Source organism: Panthera onca, chromosome C1, assembly GCF_046562875.1.
Source record: "Panthera onca isolate mPanOnc1 chromosome C1, mPanOnc1 haplotype 2, whole genome shotgun sequence".
Taxonomy (NCBI): domain Eukaryota; kingdom Metazoa; phylum Chordata; class Mammalia; order Carnivora; family Felidae; genus Panthera; species Panthera onca.
This window is the reverse complement of record NC_138346.1, coordinates 136,214,358-136,232,243: the sequence shown is the minus strand read 5'-3', so window position 1 is coordinate 136,232,243 and position 17,886 is coordinate 136,214,358. Positions and strand designations below refer to the sequence as shown.

Here is a 17,886-nt window from a genome sequence, read left to right as displayed (position 1 = left end):
TTTTAATTTTTAACTTTTATTTATTTTTTGAGAGAGAGCGTGAGCCGGGGAGGGGCAGAGAGAGGGAGTCACAGAATCCGAAGCAGACTCCAGGCTCTGAGCTGTCAGCACAGAGCCAGACATGGGGCTTGAACTCATGAACCACGAGATCATGACCTGAGCTGAAGTCGGATGCTTAACCGACTGAGCCACCTAGTCACCCCAAAAATTTTTAAATAAGCAAGTGTCATAGTTCTAAAAGTTTTCTCCCTATTTATAACAATGATGCATATACAGCATGTATTCTGAGAATTCTTCCCTTTTCAAGAATTTTCAAAGTCTGTTATATTTATGGTTTCTAAATGAAAGGCTAGGAATTAGAATTTTAAAACAAAAGTAACCCAAGAATCTATACAAACTAAATCAAACTAAAATAGATGACTGAGCATGTTTCACACCAGGAATTTATAAATGGGTTCTATATCAGAAAAATGTATACACATAATCAAACTAATAGATGGAAAAAAAAATTATGACCACTTGCATACAAAAGGAAAAGGCAGGAGAAAACATTAAATACCTACTTTTGGTAAAAAGTCAATAAAATAGGAATAGATAGATACTAATTTCATAGGTTAAAACTACAAATTAAAAAGGTATGTACTACCGTACTATCAAGCTTCAATATTCCAAAGATATTAGTTCTCCCTACATTAATCCATGCATTTCACATGATAACCTTAAACACAAAAAGGAGTTTTTAAAGTGAAACAAGCTGACTCTAATATTCCTTAGAGAAAAATAAATATGGAGTGCCTGGGTGGCTCAGTCGGTTAAGCAGCCAACTTCGGCTCAGGTCATGATCTCTCAGTCCATGAGTTTGAGCCCCACATCAGGTTCTGTGCTGACAGCTCAGAGCCTGGAACCTACTTTAGATACTGTGTCTCCCTCTCTCTCTGCCCCTCCCCCACTTGCAGTCTGTCTGTTTCTCGCTCACAAAAATAAACATTGAAAAATTAAAAAAAAAAGAAATATGGGTGAGGAATATTAAAGTATCAGATAGCAATTCATAAGATAATTTTCAGCACCAATCACAAATTAGAAAACTGTACAAAATAAAAAGAATGGTCTCAAATACTGAACACACAATGCACAGGTTGTATGTAACCTTTGAGAGAAATGTAATTCCCCATCAATGACCCAGCTTTCCAACTGGAGGCACACCCTAAATTCAGGTACAGAGGGAAAACATAGATCAACATCAGAATTTAGGGAGTTTGGAGTAAGTGAAAGTTAAAGGGCAGAATTCTAATGAGAAAGAAGGTATAAAGGAAAATCTCTGGAAATCTGCACATGGATCCCTTAGAATTTTTGCTTAGTACTGGCCACATGCATAGGGAAAAATGCCCCAAGACTGAAAAAAGAAATGGGAGGGGTGCCTGGGTGGCTCAGTCGGTTGAGCATCCGACTTCAGCTCAGATCATGATCTCACACTTCGTGGGTTCGAGCCCACTCGGTTGAGCATCCGACTTCAGCTCAGATCATGATCTCACACTTCGTGGGTTCGAGCCCACATTGGGCTCTATGCTGGCAGCTCAGAGCCTGGAGCCTGCTTCGGGTTCTGTGTCTCCTTCTCTCTCTGCCCCTGCCCTGCTCGCTCGCACTCTCTCTCTCTCAAAAATAAATCAACATTAAAAAAGTTAAAAAAAAAAAAAAAAAAAGAAAGAAATGGGAATTTTCACATGAACAATTTCTAAGGTTCATAATCATGGAGACACATAGTAATCATTTAGGGCATTCAGTGAAGAGCCACAAAGGATCACAGCTTTGTAGAAGGGCTGAACTATCTCTTGAGTAAAAGCTACTTTAGATGTACCCAAGTAAAGCTAAAGAAAAAAAATGAAAGAAACCTAGAATGCTCCAAAGGGATCAAGGGAACCCACAACTAACTTAAATACCAGCCACTCTTTATTTTATTAAAAAAAATTTTTTTTAAATATTTATTTTTGAGAGAGAGAGACAGGATATGAGCAGGGGAGGGGCAGAGAGACAGGAGACACAGAATCTGAAGCAGGCTTCAGGCTCTGAGCTGTCAGTGCAGAGCCCAATGCAGGGTTCAAACTCATGAACCATGAGATCATGACCTGAGATGAATTTGGAAGTTTAACCAACCGAGCCACCCAGGCGATCCTACCAGCCACTCTTTAAAGGAAGATAACAAAACACATACGGTCAACAATGTAACCACTGACAGTGCTCCACATTCTATCAAAAATTACTAGAGATGACATTAAGAAAATGTAACACCAAGGAAAGAGTCAATAGAAACAGATCCAGAAATGACAGAAATGATAACAGGACAAGGACAGAGATGTTAGAACAAAGATAACGATCAAAAAGAATTTAATGGAAATTGAAAGTATGAGAAAAATGAAAAATATAAAAGAATGAAATGGAACTTGCAGCAATGGCAAATTCAATACCTCAAACACAAATTTCTAACTGGACAGAAATAACAGCATATTAAACACTGCAGAAAAAAAAAAAAGATAGGTGACTTTAAAACATAGCATTTGACTGTAAAATAAAGCATAAAATAATGAACAGTCTCAACAGAAAAATATGGGATCAACCATGTATAAATGGAATATTGAAAGAAAATAATAGGAAAAAAAGTGAAGAAATAATGACCAGAATTTTCCAAGTTGTCAACCATAAACCCCTGATACACAGATCCTCCATAAAAAGCCCTAAGTGGATAATGATATACATGTACCACACCAAAATATATCATAAATAAGTTGCTGAAAAAAACGAAAAAAAAGGAAATGTGAAAAGCACCCAGAGAAAAAGTCACTTTCTAAAGAGAAAAAGTGCTAAAAAAATGACTACTACTGACTTGCCAGAAACTATTCAATCCAGGCAACACAGAATAACCTCTTCAAAATGCTGAAAGGAAACAGAAACTTGTTGATTTTGATGGCAACGTAGGAAGAGGACAATGTAGAAAGACCCTGAACTCACCTCCTCCAGAGACACACCAAATCTACCTCTTTATAGAGCAATTCCTCCTGAAGATGCTGAAGGCTGAATGAACAACTTGTGCATAACAAATATAGACAGAGAATGGCAAAAGGTGGAGACAGGATAAGAAAGGGAAACACCCAATGTCAACACTGTGAACTACACTGGGGAAGGATAGTACTGAGTAACTGTGAGCTGATTCACCTGCCCTACGCACAGAAAAAAGCCTCAGATTAAAAGAAGAGCTAGAATATAAAAGATCCAGTCCTAGAATTCTGCCAAAAGCAAGAGAGCTGCTGTACCCTCTCCGAGCCACAAGGGCTGGTGAGGACTGTTTACATTCCCCCTCCACCTTGATAGCGCAGACAGGGGACAGGGTACCTCAGCCAGCCCTGGGCTCCTAGCCCACACCACTTCCAGACACCTTGGGAAACAAGAAAAAAGCTGCAATTTAAAAGAGCAACTAGAATAAAAGATCCAGCCCTAGAATTCTGCCACATGGTGGAGGGAACTGTTGGAACTCTCTCTGGGTTGGAGGGGCTGGCAAGTGGCACGGTTTATTTTGCTCAGCCCTGACAGTGTGGATGAGAACAGGGTCTGGACACCCTAGCTGGAAGACTGCTTCAGCGACCCCAGCATGGTGCACACCAGAACACCCCTAATCAGCGCTCACTGTACTCCCGCCATTTGCCACAGTAACAGGAGGGGCAAAGCACCCCAGAACACTCCAGGCCCTCACCACTTTGGCTGCAGACATCTTGGCAGGGCACCCCTAGTAAAGAATACCTCAGGACCTCCAAACCCACTGCCACATCATCTCCAGATGACTTATCGGGGTGCCTTCTGTGTAGAGTGACATGGGAAGCCCTGGCCAGTGTCCACTTCAGTTTCAGTTGTCCTGGGAGGATACCCTCTGCATGGAGAGCTCCGGGACCACCCTGGCCCCTGCCTGCTTCAGTTCAGGACCTCCCACCATGGCAGCTGCAGGACAAAGTACCTCATGATGCCCAGCCCACACAAGCCTTACCTCCAGCCAGCCAGCCAAGGTCACCAGGCATACACAATCTACACAGGAGATGACCATACACAAGATGATTCCTTTAAGTTTAGGAGAAATAGCTGTTGCACCAAATTCAGAGAAGTAAACACAGAAAGTCAAGCAAAAGGAGAGAGAAATATGCTCCAAATGAAAAGACCAAGACAAAAGCTCAGAAAAGAACTAAATGAAACAGAAATAACTAATCTATCTGATAAAGATTTTGAAGTAATGGTCAGAAAGATGCTCACTGGACTGTAGAGAAGAATGGAGGAACTCAGAATTCAGCAAAGAGAAAATACACAAAAACTAATCAGAACTGTATTAACAACTGAATGTAAAATATAGTAGAAGAATCAACAGCAGATTAGCAAATGCAAAGGAACAAATCAGCAACGTGACAGGGTAATGGAAAGCAGCCAAGATGAACAGCAAAAAAACAAAAAGTTTCTTTTAGGTAAACTCTGCCCCCAACATGGGGCCTGAACTCATGACCCTAAGATCAAGAGTTGCACGCTCCACCAACTGAGTCAGCCAGGTGTCCAAGATAAAAGACTTTTTAAAAAATGAGGGGGCGACTGGGTGGCTCAGTCGGTTGAGTGTCCAACTTCAGCTCAGGACATGGTCTTGCAGTTCATGAGTTCAAGCCCCGCGTCAGGCTCTGTGCTAACAAACAGCTCAGAGCCTGGAGCCTGCTTCAGATTCTGTATCTCTCTCTCTCTCTCCCCCTCCCCTGCTCATGCTCTGCCTCTGTCTCTCAAAAATAAATAAATGTTAAAAAAAATAATAAAATAAAAAATGAGGATAGATTAAGGGATTCCTGGACAACATCAAGAGAGCAAACAGTCGCATCAAAAAGATCCCAGAAGAAGAGGAAGAGAAAAGCGCAGAAATCTTATTTGAGAAATAATACCTGAAAATACATAACCTGGGGAAGGAAACAGGTCCAGGAAGCACAGAGAGCTCCAAGCAAGACGAACCCAAGAAGGTCCATACCGTGACACATAATTAAAATAACAAAGAGTAAAGATACAGAACTTTTTAAATAGGAGAGAAGCAACTGGTTGCTACAAAGGAATCCCATAAAGTTATCAGTTAATTTCTCATCAGAAACGTAGCAAGCCAGAAGGGAGTAGCATGATATATTCAAAGTGCTGACAGGGAGGAAAAAAAAAAAAAAAGTACACCCAAGAATATTCTACCCAGCAAGGTAAGAGTGTTTCCCAAACGAAAGTTAAAGGAGTTCATCATCACTAAACCAGCCTTAAAAGAAATGTTAAACAGACTCCTCTAAGTGGAAAAGAAAGGGCCATAATTAAAAGAAAATTAGGAAAAGAAAAACTTTCATGAATAAAAGCAAACAAACAATAAAGATAATTAAGCAATCACTTACAAAGTTAGTATGAAGGTTAGAAAAGTACCAAATTCAATTATTTCTAAAAAAAATTAGTTAAGGGGAGTCACAAAATAAAAAGATGGAAACTATGAGGGGCTCCTGGGTGGCTCAGTCAGTTAAGTGTCCGACTTCGGCTCAGGTCATGATCTCACCGTTCAGTTCTGTGAGTTCGAGCCCTGCGTTGGGCTCTGTGCTGACAGGTTAGAGCCTGGAGCCTGCTTCAATTCTGTGTCTCCCTCTCTCTGCTCTTCTCCCACTTGCACTCTGTCTCTCCCTCTCTCAAAAATAAACGTTAAAAAATTTTTTTAAAAAGATGGACACTATAAAAACTTATACAAAAAGTGTGAAGGGGAGGGAGTAAAAATAAAGTTCATTTACAATGTCTTTAAAATTGACTATCAAGATAATATAGACTGTTATATACTCAGAGTGTTATATATGAACTTCATGGTAAGTATAAACCAAAAACCTATAGTAGGTACACATAAGAGAAAGAAATCCAAGCATAACACTAAAGAAAGTCATCAATCACAAGGGAAGAGAGCAACCGAAGAAAGGAACACAAAAGAACTACAAAAACAACCAGAAAACAATAAAATGGCAATAAGTACATACTTATCAAGAATTACTTTAAAAACGTAAAGGATCTAAATGGCCCCATCAAGATACAGGGTGATGGAATGTTCCCATAACAAAACAAGCCCCACCTATATGCTGCCTACAAGAGACTCACTTCAGACCTAAAGACACATAAAGACTGAAAGTGAAGTGAAGAAAAAGATATTCCAGGCAAATGGAAACAAAAAAAAAGCCTAGGTAGCAATACTTACATCACACAACACAGACATTAAAGTGTAACAAGAGACAAAGAAGGTCGTTACATGATAATAAAGGGATCAATCCTTAAAGGGAACAGAACTGTAAATATCTACCCACTCAACATTGGAGCACTTAAATACATAAAGCAAATATTAACAGACATAAAGGGAGAAATTAACAATAATACAATAATAGTAGGGGACTTTAACGCCCCACTTACATCAATGGATACTGTATCCAGGCAAAAAATCAATTAGGAAACAGGATCTTTATATGACATATTAAAAATTTTTTTATTTTATTTTTTATCTTTATTTGTGAGAGAGAGAAAGACCTCGAGGAAGGGATATGGGCGAGGAAAGGAAATAGTGGAGGAGAGAGGGAGAATCCCAAGTAGGCTCCAGGTTAAGCACAGAGCCTGACATGGGGCTTGATCCCATAACCCTAGGATTATGACCTGAGCCAAAAATCAACAGTCGGATGCCCAACCAACTGAGCCACCCAGGCACCCTGACATATTAGACCAGATAAACTTTACAAATATATACAGAACATTCTACCCCAAACCAATAGAATACACATTTTTTTTCAAAACACGTGGAACATTCTCCAGGACATATCATCTCTTAGGCTACAAAACAAGTCTCAATAAATGTTAAGATTTGGGGCGCCTGGGTGGCTCAGTCGGTTAAGCGTCCGACTTCAGCTCAGGTCACGATCTCGCAGTCCGTGAGTTCGAGCCCTGCGTCGGGCTCTGGGCTGATGGCTCAGAGCCTGGAGCCTGCTTCCGATTCTGTGTCTCCCTCTCTCTCTGCCCCTCCCCCGTTCATGCTCTGTCTCTCTCTGTCTCAAAAATAAATAAAACGTTAAAAAAAAAATTTTTAGAAGATTGAACTCCTATCAACTATCGTTTCTGACAATCATCATGAAAGAAATTACAAGAAAAAAATTGGAAGAAGGACAAACACATGCAGGCTAAACAACACACTACTAAATGCCCACTGGGTAAATGAAGAAATCAAAGAGGAAATAGAAAAATACACTAAGTAAAATAAAATGAAAACACACCAGTCCAAAATCTACAGGATGCAGCTAAAGCAATTCTAAAGAGGAAAATTTATAGTGATAAAGGCTTACCTCAAAAGACAAGAAAAAAATCTCAATCTATCTAACTTTTACATGTAAAGGAACTAGAAAAAGAACAAAGCCAAAGCCAGTACAAGTAAAAAAATAAAAGATCAGACCACAAATAAATAAATGAAACAGAGACTAAAAAAACACTGGAACAGATCAATGAAATCAGCTGGTTCTTTGAAAAGATCAACAAAATTGACAAACTTTTAACTAGACTCATCAAGAACAAAAGAGGAACCAAATAAATAAAATCAGAAGTGAAAGAAGTAGCAACTGACACCATAGAAATACAATCGATTGTAAGAAACTAAAATGAAAAATTATACACCAACAAATTCAACCTAGAAGACAAGGACAGATCCCTAATATACACAATCTTCCAAAACTGAATTAGGAAGAAACAGAAAATTTGAACAAATTTCCAGTAAAAAAAAAAATAACAGCAACCAAAAAATATCCAACAAATTAAAATCCAAAACCAGATGGATTCAGAGGTGAATTCTACCTGACATTTAAAGAAGAATTAATACCTATTTTCTCTTCAGTCTATTCCGAAAAAAAGGAACAGGAAAGAAAGCCTCAAAACATACATTCTATAAGACCAGCATTACCCTCATATCAAAACCAGACAAAGACACTACAAAAAAGGAAAACTATAAGCCATATCCCTGAAGAACATGGATATAAAAGTCCTCAACAAAATATTAGCAAACCACATACAACATTATTAAAAGGATCATTGACCATGATCGAGTGGGATTTATTCCTGGGATGCAAGGGATGGTTCAATATCTGCAAAACAATCAACATGTGAAACACCACTTTAACAAAAATAAGAATAAAAATATCATCTCAATCACTAAATAAAAATCATTTGACAAAGTCAATATCCATTCATGATAAAAATTTTCAACAAAGTGGGTTTAGAGAAAACACCTCAACATAATAAAGGCCATATATGATAAACTCACAGCCAACATCATACTGAATAGTGAAAAATTGAAACCTTTTCCCCTAAGATCAAAAACAGCACAAGGATATCCACTCTAGGTACTTTTATTTGACATACTACTGAAGTCCTAGCCACAGTAGACAAGAAAAAATAAAAGGCATCCAAATTGGTAAGTAATAAGTTAAACAGTCACAATTTGCAGATGACATGATACCAAACATAGAAAACCCTAAAGGCTCTACAAAAAAACTATTGGAATAAGTGAATTCGACAAAATTGCAGAATATAAAATATATAGAAATCGGTTATTCCTATACACTAATAATAAAGTAGCAGAAAAGGAAATTAAGAAAATAATTCCATGCACCCCTATATTGATTAGAGCATTATTTACAATAGCCAAGTTACGGAAGTAGCCTAAGTGTCCACTGATTGATGAATGGATAAAAAAGATGGGGTATATATATATATATATACAATGGAATATTACTCAGCCATAAAGAATGAAATTTTGCCATTTGCAATAAAATGGTGGAGCCAGAGAGTTTAAGCAAAATAAGTTAGAGAAAGAAAAATAACCATATGATTTCATTCACATGTAGAATTTAAGGGGGGAAATAAGAGAGAGACAAATTAAGAGACTCTTATTTATAGAGAATTGATGGTTACAGAGGGAGGGGGGGTGAGGGGATAGGCTAAATAGCTGATGGGAATTAAGAAGTGCACTTGTGATGGGTGGCTAAGTTGGCTAAGCATCCAACTTTGGCTCAGGTCATGATCTCGTGGTTCATGAGTTCCAGTCCTGCGTCGGGCTCTCTGTTGACAGCTCAGAGCCTGGAGCTTGCTTTGGATTCCGTGTCTCCTCTCTCTCTGCCCCTTCCTTACTCGTGCTCTCTCTCTCTCAAAAATAAACATTAAAAAAAAAATGGACAAAAGATTAAATAGATATTTTACCAAAATAAATACACTGATAACAAATAAGCACATGAAAAAATGCTCTCAGCTTCATTAGCTATTAGGGAAAATGCATGTTAGAAGTCACAATAAGAGATTTCTATATACCTATTAGAATGGCTAAAAGTAAACAATTCACCATACCAGCTGTTGTCAAGAATATAATATATCTTGAATTCTCAGACTGCTGATGGATGGTTCAACCACTTTTGGAAAAGTTTGGTAGTTTCTTAAAAATGAAATATGTATCTCCAGCCATTCCATTTCTAGGTATTCACCTTAGAGAAATACAAAGACTTATACACAATCACAAGCAGCTTTATTTGTAATAGCCCAAAACTGAAAGTGACTGAAATGTCTATCAAATGGTGGAAGAGATAAACAAATGTTGGCATATGCATTCAATGATAAACTATTGACCAATTAAAAGAACTAGTGACACACACTACAACCTGGATAAACCTCAAACATGGTGAAAGCGGACAGACAACAAAAGCTTCATATTGTATGATTCTATTCATATGAAATGTAGTGAAGCAAATGTATAGACAGAAAGCAGATCAGTACTTGCCTAGGGCTGGGGGCAAGAGTGTGGATTAACTACAAATAAGCACTAGGGAACCTTCTGGGGACATGTAAATGCTCTAATATTGGATTGTCATGATGGTTTCACAACTCTATAAATTAATTAAAATTAGTGTACTGTAAACTTAACCATGGGAGAATTTTATGGTATATAAATTATACTTTAGTAAAGTTTTAAATTTTTCTTTAAAAAGTACCATAAAGAATAAAAAGACAAGGCAAAAATGGAAAACAGTGCGTTAACATATAAAACCCACAGCAGACTAGTGACCAAGATATATATAAAAAATGCTTATGATGTCATTTTTTAAGGGCTACACATCTCAAGCAAACAAATGGATAAAGAAATAGACATTTTATAGAAGAGGAAACCAACTATAAATACAAAGCTGATGTTTCTCAATAAAGAGGGAAATACTAATTTTCATCATAATCACCAGACAGACAAAATTATCTTTGACCCAGTTACTTTTAAGAATTTATCTCACATTGGGGCGCCTGGGTGGCTCAGTCGGTTGAGCGGCCGACTTCGGCTCAGGTCATGATCTCACGGTCCGTGAGTTCAAGCCCCGTGTCGGGCTCTGTGCTGACAGCTCAGAGCCTGGAGCCTGTTTCGGATTCTGTGTCTCCCTCTCTCTGACCCTCCCCCGTTCATGCTCTGTCTCTCTCTGTCTCAAAAATAAATAAATGTTAAAAAATTTTTTTTAAAAAAAGAATTTATCTCACATAAAGAAGATGTGGTGTATATATACATACACAATGGAATACAGCTCAAAAAAAAAAACAAAAAACTTGCCATTCTCAACATGGATAGAACGAGACAGTATAATGCTAAGTTCAGTAAGTCAGAGAAAAACAACATATGATTCTACTCATACGTGGAAGTTAAGTAACAAATGACTAAAGGAAAGAGACAAACCAAAAAAAAAGACTCTTAACTATAGAAAACAAACTGATGGTTACCAGTGGATAGGTGAAATCAGTGAAGGAAATTAAGAGTACACTTTATCTTGATGAGCACTGAGTAATAAAATTACAGAATTACTATATTATATACCTGAAACTAACTTAACTATATATGTTAACTATACTAGAATTAAAATAAATTTTTAAAAAGAAAGAAAAAATGAAAATAAGTAAATAAGATTTTATCTTACAAATCTACTGGTAAAAGGCCATAAAGATACATATTCAAATATAATTGCTGAAGCACGGTATGAATATCTAGATTGAAAACAACCTGATCATCCATTAACAGAGCACTAGTTAAATTAAGTACAGTACCTGCATATACTGGAATACTAAGAAGTCATTAAATAACAAAAATTAACATTCTAATACATAGAAACGGACCTATTCCATACTACTACTACTGAATGAAAAAAAGTAAGGCACAGAACAGTGGGCATGTACTATTTATGATTATATATACACTCATGTATACAAACACATATTTATACATGTACACACATATATCCTGTGTATGTTTTAAATATTTTTGGAACATAGCATAAAAAACTCCGAACAATGATTTTCTCTGAGGAGAAAACTGGGGACCACGGGAGGGACATTTAGATAGTATATCCTCCTATACATTTGGAAGCTTCCCATGCTCATATATTATTTTTTAAAATAGTTAACACAAAATAAGCGAAAATTAATTTAGAACCACATGGTGAATGAAGTATTGAGTCTAACTGAGAAATGTTATCTCTAGATAAAATCTGTCTCTGAATACACATTGTGGGCTAAACGTTATGAAGATAAACCAATCATCTGATCTTAGATAGCTACTTTCTCATGGCAGAAAATCCTCACATTACAGCCTCAAAGATGAAAACTGATGTTTGACCCTAAAGGTTTATCCCACACAAGAATCAGAATCAGACACTCTGAAAGTGTTTAAGTGATTTCATCACAAGCATTTTCTTTCACATCAAAAACATCTTCTTGATAACAGTTCTGTTTAAAAGATACTCTAGTTAGCAATCATAATGGAGTTTTCACCACAAAACATAAGTACCATACGGGCAAGGACTTTGTCTTGCTCAGTGCTGTGTCTCTTGCAACTAGAACAATGTATGGCCATAGTAAAAATTCATTAAATAAATATTTATTGAATGAATGAATCCTTGCCTACTGTCTTCAAAAACAAAAATTATTTTGTCTATCTTACTTAAGAAATTATCAAATTTGTTTTAAATGGAAGCTATTTATTCATTCGTTCTACTCATATGTGGAATGAGAAGGCACATGCAAACAGGGAAGAGGGACAGAGGAAGAGAAAGAATCTTAAGCAGGCATCATGCTCAGCACAGAGCCCGACACAGAGTCAATCCCATGACCTTGGGATCATGACCTGAGCCAAAATCAAGAGTCAGGACACTCAACTGAACAAGACACCATGACATTATCAAATGTTCTATTTGTCAGCATGCCACAATCTTTTAAAACACTCCTCTCTATTTCCTTCAGCATGATTTTGTTTCTTGCCTAATTTATGTTAATTTAACTCATTTTATTTTACATCCTCACAGTTAAGCATCTACTTGAATGTACTAAATCCCAACAGTAACATTTAAAGACACCAGATATATCACAATTTCAATGTCATGAAATAAAATGGTTTCTTTTTACTTCAACTAAAAAGATCATGTTTTAATCACAATATCTGCTAGCACCAGACTAACCAGATCTGTGGTCTCAAAGTAGGTGGTGATAATACCATGCATTGAGGTAGGAGAAGAAAATCTTATAAATTTGATTTATATATACTTTCAATTTCACTCTTTAATTTCTGAGTATTCTATTAGTAGTATTTAATAGATAAAATAATAAATCACTTATCATGTCCCAGGCACTATTCTAAACAAATATATTAACTTACCTAACCCTCACAATAACCCAGTAAAGGAGATAAAATTACTGCTTTACTTTACAAGTAGAGACACTGAAGCATTAAGAGTTAGATGCCTGTTTTTTGTGTTTCGGTGGCTGAACCAATTCACATTGACAAAGACAGGATTTAAATTCTAACATCAGATTCCACCTTCTTAACCAGTAAACTATACTGTATACAATATGCATAGTAGTACAAGTATACAATTCACAAATAAATATTCATGTGTTAAAGATTCAAGCTCAAAGTGTTTTAAAATCGTTTTCTTTTGTTTTTTAACTGTTGAGGATACAAGATCAAAAGAATACAAAAATCAATGATATAGGAAACTCTAGAAGTCTTGCTTCTAAGAACACCCTTGTTATAATGACTTCTCCAATTCCAGAAGAACAGTAAGAAACGTAATCTTGTGAGCCATAATTAGTCCTACAAACTAGGCAACTATCTGGAAAAAGTCTGTAGTATTTCTTGTCCTCATTTGGGACATTATATATTTTCTTGGAAAGCTGTTTAAAATAAAGAAGCAATATGGAAAACAATGTGGGGTTTCCTCAAAAAGTTACAAATAGAGCTGCGCCTGGGTGGCTCAGCTGGTTAAGTGCCCGACTCTTGATTTTGGCTCAGGTCCTGATCTCACAGCATGGATTTGAGCCCTGTATTGGGCCCTGTGTTAACAGCATGGAGGGTGCTTGGGATGCTATCTCTCCCTACCCCCCCCACCCCACCCCTTCCTCACTCATGCACGCACATACTCTGTTTCTCTCTCAAAATAAAAAACTTTTTTTTTTTTAGGTTAAAAATAGAACCACCTTATGATCCTGCAATCAAACTACTGGATATTTATCCAAAGAACACAAAAACACTAATTCAAAGGGATACATGCACCCCTATGTTTATAGCAGTCCAAGTGTCCACCAACTGATAAATGAATAAAGATGTAGTACATATACAAAATGGAATATTATTCAGTCATAAAAATGTGAAATCTTGCCTTTTGCAACGACATGGATGGAACTAGAAATTGTGATGCTAAATGAAATACATCACAGAGAAAGACAAATACCATATGATTTCACTCGTGGAATTTAGGAACAAAACAAACAAGCAAAGGAAAAAATGAGAGTCAAAGCAAGAAACAAGACTTTTAATTACAGAGAACAATCTGATGGCTACCAGAGGAGAGGGGGAAGGGGAGATGGGTTAAATAGGTGGTGGGGATCAAGGAGTGCACTTGTGATGAGCACGCGGTGATGTATGGAACTGCTAAATTACTGTAGTGTACACCTGAAACTAATAACATTGTTAACTAACTGGAATTAAAAAAAAAAAGTTAGAAAAAAATGAAAAAGCAATTCAATCATAATTCTCAAGACAAAATTTGATCCCAAGATGCAACCACACTTGAATATGCAGATATTCATGAAGAAACAGTAATATTCAAGAAACCATTAAAAAGAAAGAAAAGAAAAGAAAAGAAAAGAAAAAAGAAAAGAAAAGAAAAGAAAAGAAAAGAAAAGAAAAGAAAAGAAAAGAAAGGAAAAACAGGTGTTGGCAAGGATGTGGAGAAAAAGGAACCCTCATATACTGCTGTTGGGAACGCAAACTGGTGCAGCCACTGTGGAAAACAGTATGGAGGTTCCTCAAAAAATTAAAAAGAAAATTGCCATATGATCCAGTAAATATCAGGTATTTACCCAATGAATATGAAAATACTAATTCAAAAAGATATATATACCCCTATGTTTATGGCAGCATTATACACAATAGCCAAATTATGGAAGTAACCCAAGTGTCCATCAAGAGATGAAAGGGTCAAGATGATGCAACACACGCGCACGTGCGCACTGGAATACTATTCAGCCATAAAAAATAATGAATCTTGCCATTTGCAATAAATAACATGGATGGAGCTAAAAGATATAATAGTATGTGAAATATGTCAAAGAAAGACAAATACCCATGATTTCACTCATGTGGAATTTAAAAAACAAAACAAGCAAAGGAAAAAAAAGAGATAAACCAGAAAACAAAATGATGGTTACCAGAGGGGGGTCAGGAGGGATGGATGAAATTAATGAAGAGGATTAAGTATACATTTATTTATTTTTGCCCTTGAAGCTTTCCAGTATTCACTAGTCTTTTTTTGTTTTCATCTTTTATTTTTTTTATTTTTTATTTTTTTAAATTTACATCCAAATTAGTTAGCATATAGTGCAACAATGATTTCAGGAGTAGATTCCTTAATGCCCCTTACCCATTTAGCCCATCCCCCCTCCCACACCCCCTCCAGTAACCCTCAGTTTGTTCTCCATATTCATGACTCTCTTCTGTTTTGTCCCCCTCCCTGTTTTTATATTAGTTTCCCTTCCCTTATGTTCATCTGTTTTGTCTCTTAAAGTCCTCATATGAGTGAAGTCGTATGATTTTTGTCTTTCTCTGACTAATTTCACTTAGCATAATACCCTCCAGTTCCATCCATGTAGTTGCAAATGGCAAGATTTCATTCTTTTTGATTGCCGAGTGATATTCTGTGGTATACACACAAACACACCACATCTTCTTTATCCATTCATCCGTCAATGGACATTTGGGCTCTTTCCATACTTTGGCTATTGTTGATAGTGCTGCTATAAACATTGGGGTGCATGTGTCCCTTCGAAACAGCACACCTGTATCCCTTGGATAAATACCTAGTAGTGCAATTACTGGGTCGTAGGGTAGTTCTATTTTTAGTTTTTTGAGGAACCTCCATACTGTTTTCCAGAGTGGGTGCACCAGCTTGCATTCCCAAAGTGTACATCTTATGAGCACTGAGTAATACATAGAATTGTTGATTCACTACATTATACACCTGAAACTAATATAACACTCTATATTTATTATACTGGAATCAAAATTTAAAAATAAAATATGGACAAATAAAGTTAATGAACAGTACAAGAGTTACTTAACATTGTAAAAAAACAATAGTAATCCTCTGAACACATCTAATGCTCTTTAACAAGCAATGCAAGAAAAGCCACCTAAGTGCATCTAAATACTCCTCACATAATGATATTCTAAGCATAAAACTCAGGTTTAGTTCTCATTTCATTGAGAATTCTCAATAGCTCCAGATGACAGTTAATAAGGCTTTGGCAAAAAAGCATATGCCTAAGCAACACAGGCAGCTTATTTTTAGAGCAGCCCAAAACTAATTTAACAAAGCGTTTATTTGTAAGTTTATTTATTTTTAGAGAGCACACAGGCAAGCGGGGGGCAGAGAGGGAGGGAGAGAATCCCAAGCAGGCTCCACACTGTCAGTGCAGAGACTGACACAGGGCTTGATTTCACGAACAGTGAGATCACAACCTGAGCCAAGATTAAGAGACACTTCATCGACTAAGCCACGCAGGTTTCTTTTGAGAAAGGGTTTATAATAGCAATTTCAAAGTCCTCAGTTATTTTATAAAATATTCTTTTCAAAAATGTTTGTCTTGGGGCGCCTGGGTCGCTCAGTCAGTTGAGTGTCTGACTTCGGCTCGGGTCATGATCTCGCGGTCTGTGAGTTCGAGACCCGTGTCTGGCTTTGTGCTGACAGCTCAGAACCTGGAGCCTGCTTCAGATTCTGTGTCTCCCTCTCTCTCTGCCCCTCCCCAGCTCATGCTCTGTCTCTCTCTGTCAAAAATAAATAAACATTAAAAAAAAAAAAAAATTTTTTTTAAAGTTTGTCTTCAAGATTTTTTTAAAATTTTTTTTTAATGTTTATTTATTTTTGAGACAGAGAGAGACAGAGCATGAACGGGGAGGGCCAAAGAGTGGGAGACACAGACTCTGAAACAGACTCCAGGCTCTGAGCTGTTAGCACAGAGCCCGACACGGGGCTCGAACTCACAGACCGCGAGATCATGACCTGAGCCGAAGTCGGATGCTTAACCGACTGAGCCACCCAGGCGCCCCAAGATTTAGGAAAAAAAAATTTTTTTGACCTAAAGTTAGTAATGAAATGGAATCAGTGGTTGGTCTGGTGGATGAAATTATTGTGAAGATAAAATTATACTACATATGAAAACAATATATAAACCTAAGACATTAGTAATAACAATGACAATGAAGAACTCAAGCGGGTAGGAAAAAAGTCTCAGCAAATAAATCAGATTTGAGGAAATGTTAGCCCCATGCTATATAAGATGTTGCCAGAACTACATTGTAGAATATATTATAATCCTGCCTTTTCAGACCTTTAAATCCTAGCAAAAGGATCCAAAAAGGTCACCATAGTTAATACATCAACAGTATGAAGTCAATAATCCTAGTTAAGTTTAAGAGTTGTAAAAGATTAAACACAGAATGAATAAAAATGGAGAAAGAGGTTGAATAGGAATCAAGTTTAAGCATACTGATGTCTACCTTTTTATAAATTACAGCGATTCAAGAAATACCATATAGAGCAGACAGTATTTCCTACAAGAATGAACTAGATATTCAATATTTAGCAAGTGATCAAAGGCTAAGGTAATTTTTAAAATTAAAAATATTTAATAAGTTGCTACACCTTGCCTCAAAAAGGTATTAATGTGTCTACCTTTGGTCCTGAAACTGGATGGATGTTATTTTTGGCAGATATAGGATGAGGAAAGGTATTCTGGAATGCAAATGCAGAGGAGAAAGGGTAACCAATCCCACAGGCTGGGTAAGTAAGTCTACCATCAACCTAAAAATAAAAACATAAAAAAGGTTAAGGATGAGACATTAGTATTTGCCAATCCAGGAGGCGTCACCATCTGTTATAATAATTGAGTACTATCTTAGAGGCTAATCTTATCATGACACCAAAACTCTGCTTTATTACATAGCATGAGGCTGGGATACCTTAAGGCTTTTTAAAGAGTGGCTATACAAGCTTGGGGCGCCTGGGTGGCGCAGTCGGTTGAGCGTCCGACTTCAGCCAGGTCACGATCTCGCGGTCCGTGAGTTCGAGCCCCGCGTCAGGCTCTGGGCTGATGGCTCGGAGCCTGGAGCCTGTTTCCGATTCTGTGTCTCCCTCTCTCTCTGCCCCTCCCCCGTTCATGCTCTGTCTCTCTCTGTCCCAAAAATAAATAAAAAACGTTGAAAAAAAAAAAAAATAA

General features: G+C 37.1%; 1 protein-coding gene across 2 annotated transcripts in view; it reads right to left on the bottom strand.

Annotated features, from left to right (window-relative positions):
• Positions 1–17,886, bottom strand: part of SASS6 (SAS-6 centriolar assembly protein) — a 62,828-nt gene that overhangs the window by 7,498 nt on the left and 37,444 nt on the right. For both annotated transcript variants that reach the window (XM_078451620.2, XM_078451621.2), the window contains one exon: positions 17,343–17,471. In XM_078451620.2, coding sequence (XP_078307746.1) covers positions 17,343–17,471 — 129 coding nt within the window. The remainder of the gene's footprint in view (positions 1–17,342; positions 17,472–17,886) is intronic.